This window comes from Temnothorax nylanderi, unplaced genomic scaffold (assembly GCF_030848795.1).
Source record: "Temnothorax nylanderi isolate EJ_2023f unplaced genomic scaffold, tnyl_v1.0 TNYL_tig0568_pilon, whole genome shotgun sequence".
NCBI lineage: Eukaryota > Metazoa > Arthropoda > Insecta > Hymenoptera > Formicidae > Temnothorax > Temnothorax nylanderi.
In genome coordinates, this window is record NW_027249630.1 from 102,968 (window position 1) to 110,126 (window position 7,159).

Consider the following 7,159-nt stretch of genomic DNA (forward strand, 5'->3'; position numbering starts at 1 on the left):
TGACACATGGGGTCTAAAAGACCCCAGCATGAAAAATGTCTCCTTACTTATTGATTTTTTGATATTTAGTTATGAAAATTATTTTCAATGTTGTTCAAGGCTTAGAAAAGTGAATAAAATGCTTATATTGTTAAAATTTCAATTTCAACATAGTATAAAAAATTAAGATCGCCAACAGTTAAAATATTGGCTCTAAAATAATAAAAATAAAAAATAATAAATAATAAATATGAGCTCCATTTTTGGCGGGAACATTTGAAAATATATCATTGTAGAGGGTCTGGGGTCCGCTGGACACCGGGTGGCATTTAAGGGTTAATTTCGATGTCGATGAGTTTCCGGTGAATCGACGTTGAATTGACGTCGATTCGACATCAACCTTCTCACTGGATAAACATACTAAATATGCGACATGTTCGACATTTTTACATCAGGCTATGCTGAAATCTACAACTTTCAATAAGATCTGTTTCTATTCCTGCACTGCTAAACTAGTGCACACTGATGCAGTATAAGTTAGAGTGGGACAAGTATACTTTGTTTATATCTTACATTTAATCATAAAAATATTTTTAGAATATTGTAGAAAGTTGTAAATAGTTGTAATTTTTACAATAATTTGCAACTTCTACAAATTACTAAAATTTTTATAAAAAATTTTGTTAGAACGTTGTAGAAAGTTGTAAATAGTTGTGATTTTTACAATAATCTACAACTTCTACAATTTACTACGTTCTCATAAAAAATATTTGCAGAATGTTGTAGATAGTTATAAATAGTTATGATTTTTACAATAATCTACAACTTCTACGATTTACTACGTCTCATAAAAATGTTCGTAAAAAAGTTGTTACAATTTTCTATTACTTTTTACAACTTACTACAATTTACTACAATTTACTACAATTTACCATGAATTTCTACAATTTTCACAAATTTGTAGAAATTTGTGATTTGTTGTAGAAGATTGTAATTTTTCATAGAAATACGTAAATTGTTGTAAAATTATTTCCACCAGGGTAAACCACGGAGTGTGAGCGATATCTGTGATATCGGGCGTTAATGCAAATATGATTGACACTGAATACGCGGAGTATAAGTGTTCTGCGTGTAAGAAGGAGATAAAAAGCCTTGTAGTCCAGTGCAGGGCATGTATTAAATTATTTTTTCATCCAAGTTGTGTGATTAAACACAAGATTTATAATAGAGGCAATGAATTGGTTAAATGTGCTGGTCCATTTGATGAATTTTCAATTGGAATTGATAAAGTAGAAATAAATAAGAAAACACCGACGGCGTCTAAGAACGGAAGAGACAGGCTGGGGTCAACGGGATCTACAGGATCTACATCTAACACATTGGGAAGTGTAAAATCTTCTGGTGTGGATGTAAAGATAGATTGGCTCGTCAATACGGTGAAAGAAGTAAGAGATGAAATGACGTGTAAAAAAGAGATAAAAGCAATGATCAAGGAGATAATTAGAGAAGAGACGGGAGACATTAAGCAAGAACTGGAAGAATTGAGAAGTATGATACGGGGAGGAGTATGTGGATTGACAGGGGGAGTGCAGAGGAGCTATAGTGAAGTAACTAAAGAAAAGAAGAAGGAAAATATTATTATTGTTAAGCCTAAGGTGCAACAGGAGAGTGAGGTCACTAAGAAGATGATAAAAGAGAAGGTGGACATTAAGAATATGGATATGGGAATAACAAAGTTAAAGAAAGGAAGTAAGGGAGCAGTGATTTTGGGTTGTGAGACTGGAGAAGAAAGGGATAAGTTAAAAGCCACAATGCAAGATAGGCTGGGCGAGAATTTCAACGTTACGGAGTCGAGGCGATCAAAGCCTAAGATTAAAATTGTTGGTATCGGAGAGGAAGAAATGAATTTAAATGATAATGACTTAATTGTTGCAATTAAAAAGCAGAACAAAATGGAAGAAAAAAAGGAAGGAATTCATATGCAAATAGTGAAGAGAATAACTAAAGAGAAGAAGATTGATGGAAGTCAAGCCGGAAGAAGAAGAAGAGAAGAAGGTACAGTAATAATTGAAGCAGATGAGGAAACCCATGCAGTAATACTGGGCAAGGGAAAATTGAATATAGGATGGAAAAAATGTCCGGTATTTAATCACATCAATGTTAAAAGATGCTTCAAATGCTGGGAATACTATCATATTGCAAGGAACTGTACCAGGGATGAAGCATGTTACAGGTGCGCAGGAAGCCATAGAGCGAATGAGTGTACGTCGACAGAAAAAAAGTGTATAAATTGTGCAATTAAAATTAAAACGTATAATCTGAAAATAAGTGACGAGCATGACGCAACTGATCCGGAGTGTCCGACATTTAAGAAGATGATACAAGAGGAGAAGAGGAGAGCCGGTTGGGAAGATTCTAAGTAACAATTACAGAAGAAAGAGGAAATGTTATTGTACACAAATGCGCAAAGTCTGATTGCGCATGGAGATGAGATACAACACCAAATTATGAAGAAATTGCACCCTGCGTTTGTAGCATTGTCAGAAACTAGATTAACTGCGGAGATTGAAGACAGTGAAGTGAGTGTGCGGTGCTACAGTATAGTTAGATGCGATGCAGAAAATAGAAACACAGGAGGTGTTGTACTGTATGTAAGAGAGGATATTAAGTATGAGGTAGTTTTGATAAAAAAGATAATTGCGAATTGTTGGTGTGCGGCGATAGGAGTAAATGACAAGTCATTTAAAGGGGTGATAATGGTGGTGTATCACTCACCGAGTGTGCAGTTCAGATGGTGAGTTTGTGAGATTCCTAGAGGATGTCGTAGATGAACTAATAATTAGGGGAGATTGTATGGTAATAGGAGATTTTAATATAGATTTTATGATAGATTCGTTCTATACAAAAAAGCTACAAACGATAATGCAGAGCTTAGGTATGAAACAGTATGTTAATAAGCTGACAAGGATTGTGAGGAGTAGTCAAACAATGATAGATTTGCTTTTTTCGAATAATAAAGTAGGAGTACAAGTAGTTCACAAGCCTAAAATAACAGATCATGCGTGGTTAAGAGTCGAATTTAATATGAGTATAGACGAGCATAAATATAAACTATTCAATAGTAGGGATTATAGTAAATTTGATATAGACGAGTTTGTTAGTCTGATAGGAAAGAAAATGGAGCAAGACCAAGATATAGATGCCGATGTCAATGTAAAAGCGAAGAAAATTGTTGACAATATAGTAGATGCGCTGGACATTATGGCACCTAAGAAAAATTTTCGAATTCCGAAAATATGGGAAGGAAAGAAATGGTACTCGGACGAGATAAGGGAGGCAGCGGCTAGGAGAGATGAAGCATATGGTAGGGCGCTGTATGACGATACGGATCAAAATTGGTTGCAGTTTAAAATTGAAAGAAATGTAGTAGTTAAATTAATTAGAGAAAAGAAAAAAGAATATTATGAAAGTATGATAGATTGTAATAAGGAAAACCCTACGGCTATGTGGAAAACGTTGAAGGAATTAGTTAGAGGAGAACCAATGGGCACTAAAAAAGTTGAGAAGGTAGATTTTGAAATTTTAGACAATATAGAAGGTCAAAATATAGCAGACAAGTTCAACATGTATTATATACAAAGTATTGATAGTGTAATAAGGTCCATAAAAGATACAGATGAGAGAGACACACATAATATAGATTATATAGAAAGTAAAGAAAGTATGGAAAAATTCGAGATGATTAGCATAGAGGAGTTAGAGAAAGTGGTCATGGAACTACCAAGGAAAAAAGGCACAGAAGAGGGAATAAGTAGTGATATCTTAAAATCGTCGTTTCCGGTAATAAAAAATAGATTCGTTGATGTTATAAATAGTTCCTTAGAAAAAGGATGTTTTCCGGATAGCTGGAAAGCATCCACGATTGTACCGATCCCAAAGGTAGAGAAAGCTAAAAAGGCGAGTGAATATAGACCTATCAATATGCTTCCTATATATGAGAAGGTGTTAGAATTGGTAGTTAAGAAACAAATTGAAGCGTATTTAGAAAATAATGGGATTATAACAGAGCATCAGTCGGGGTTTAGAAAGAAATATTCCTGTGAAACGGCGATTCAAACAATGATAGACGAATGGAAACTGATAATTAGTGAAGGAGGTATGGTGGGTGTAATTTTTATGGATCTTAAGCGAGCATTTGAAACAGTAGATAGGAAAAAGTTAATAAAGAAATTGTATCCTAATGGAATTAGAGGAGCGGTGCTGGAATGGTTGAAGTCATATCTAAATAACAGAACACAGCAAGTTCGAGTTAATGATAAATGGTCAAAGTTATTAGACACAGAATATGGAGTGCCGCAGGGATCAGTGTTGGGACCTTTGTTGTTTATTATATATATAAATGATATAATTAAAGTTCGACCAGAAGGATGTAGTATAAAAATATATGCGGATGATACAATAATATATGTAATTGGTAAAAACAGTGAGGAGATAGAAAGAAAATTAAATACAGCCTTTTCAAAAGTGGAGCAGTGGATGAATATAAATAGGTTAAAAATGAATGCGGGGAAGACGAAATACATGATAATTAGAAGTGAAAGAAAAGAAGTGAGGGATAGTATTAGGGTAAATTGTCTAGATGGAACGGATATAGAGCGTGTGGAAATAATGAAATATCTAGGTATAATTATTGATGACAAACTGCGATTTGAAAACTACTGTGATTATATGCTTAAGAAAGTAGGAAAAAAACGAGTTTTCTAAATAGAATAGGTAATAGTATATCGCCATATATAAGATGCATTATATATAAGACAATCATAGCGCCTCACTTTGAGTTTTGCGCGACACTGCTAGTCAATATGGGCGAAACACAGCTAGGGAAGTTGCAAATAGCACAGAACCGAGCAATGCGAGTGATACTACAATGTGATAGGCGTACCAAAGTGGAACATATGCTCCAAACGTTACAATTTATGTCGGTAAAGCAAAGACTGTATTATAACACCTGTATATTTATTTATAAGATTTTGAACGGCATGTTACCTGAACAGTTAAGAAATAGGCTGCAAGTAGTACAGAGTGTGAGTGGAAGACAAACACGCCAGGCGGAAGACATTGCGATACAATTCCGTAAAACTACAAGCGCACAAAAAAGTGTGTTTTATGAGGGAGTCAAGATGTACAATGCATTGCCAACCGAAGTAAAACGATGCGAACAAATCAAAAAGTTTAAACAAATGTTAAAGGAACATATCCGAAATATGTAATTGATTTGTACTACAAATAGCTGAGGAAGCTAATAAAGATCATTCATTCATTCATTCATTCATTCATTCATTCATTCTCTCTCTCTCTCTCTCTCCCTCCCTCCCTCCCTCCCTCCCTCCCTCCTCCCTCCTCCCCCTCCCTCCCTCCCTCCTTCCTCCCTCCCTCCCTCCCCCCCTCCCTCCCTCCCTCCCTCCCTCCCTCCCTCCCTCCCACCCTCCCTCCCTCCCTCCCTCCCTCCCTCCCTCCCTCCCTCCCCCCCTCCCTCCCTCCCTCCCTTCCTCCCTCCCTCCCTCCCTCCCTCCCTCCCTCCCTCAATCCCTCCCTCCCTCCCTCCCTCCCTCAATCCCTCCCTCCCTCCCTCCCTCCCTCCCTCCCTCCCTCCCTCCCCCCTCCCTCCCCCCCTCCCTCCCTCCAGAGAAGCCCAGTATATGTTGTCTGACTGAAACACATATAGGAAGTGAGGTGGAGAGCAGTGAAATTGAAATACCTGGATATGATATAGTGAGATGTAACTCTAAGTCAAGAAGAACTGGAGGGGTTATAATATATCTTAAAAGGTATATTAAGTATGAAATAATGGACAATAGGGAATGTGAATTGAATCTGTGGACAGTTACATTAAATTGTATTATTGGTAATGTTAAGAAGTGTATTACGACCGTGTACCACTCACCCGGAGCTAGTGATGCGGACTTTTTGAGGCTCCTTGAGGAGTTATGTGATAAAATGATCTCACGTCATAGTATAGTAGTAGGCGACTTTAATATTGATTTAATGAAGGAGAGTGTGTACAAAAAACGGATAAATGAAATCATGCAGGGACTAGGATATAAGCAATATGTAAAGGAACCAACAAGAATTACTCAAACATCGCGAACGCTAATAGATCATGTTTATGCTAATGAGGAGGTAATGTGTGAGGTGATACATACGCCGAGAATAACTGATCATGCCATAATATGTGTTAAAGTTAAAGGGAACAAAGAAATAATAGGAAATACGGTTATTAGAAAAAGGAACATTAATCAAATCGATGTAGAGGCGTTTAGTTATTTATTACGTAATGCGAGAAGAGACTATAAACATAATAATATGACAATATGTGATATAGATGTTAAGGCAGATTGGCTAGTACGTGTAATAAGTGATGCGGTTAATGAGTTGGCGCCGATAGAAGAAAAGATTGTACAAATTAAATGGTTGCATAATAAATGGTTTAATGGAGACATATTGGAAGCAATTAAGGAGAGGGATAAGAAATATAAAGAGGCTATAAAGAGTAGGAATCCGGAGGTGTGGACGGATTTTAAAAGGTGTAGAAACAGAGTCGTTAAACTAATCAGAGATAGAAAAACGGAATACTTGTTAGATCAAATTGACACATTTAAAGGCGACTCATATAAATTATGGAAAGCAGTTAAGACTAATATATTGAAATCTAGTAAAAATACTGAATATGGAGTAGGTATACTGATAGACGGAATAAAATATGAGAATGATTTAGAGATAGCTAATAAACTAAATAAATATTTTATTGAAAGTATTGATGAAATTGTTGAAAGTATAGAAATAGGGGATGAAAAGTTCTGTGACTACTTGGGTAATAAGGGAGAAGGTGTGATGGAGAGTTTTGAGGAGGTAACAAATGATGAATTAGCAAAGATAGTTAGAAAGTTAAAACGTAAAAGTGGGACGGATGAGGGTATTAGTACGATAGTTTTACAATGGGCATATGAAACAATGAATGGAATATTTTTGGAGGTTTGCAATATGTCTCTAGCCAGGGGGTCTTTCCGTCGGAATGGAAATGTTCTACTGTTGTACCGATACCTAAAGTAACAGGCTCAAATGATGCGAAAAATTTACGACCGATTAATATGTTGCCAATGTATGAGAAAGTATTAGAAAC

General features: G+C 36.1%; 1 protein-coding gene across 1 annotated transcript; it reads left to right on the forward strand.

Moving 5' to 3' along the window:
* The first annotated feature begins 285 nt into the window (after window positions 1-285).
* Window positions 286-2,969, forward strand: LOC139783995 (uncharacterized). Its single transcript, XM_071723172.1, has one exon. It carries the CDS (start codon window positions 1,071-1,073, stop codon window positions 2,400-2,402), a length of 1,332 nt encoding a protein of 443 aa, XP_071579273.1. The 5' UTR covers window positions 286-1,070; the 3' UTR covers window positions 2,403-2,969.
* Window positions 2,970-7,159: the final 4,190 nt, after the last annotated feature.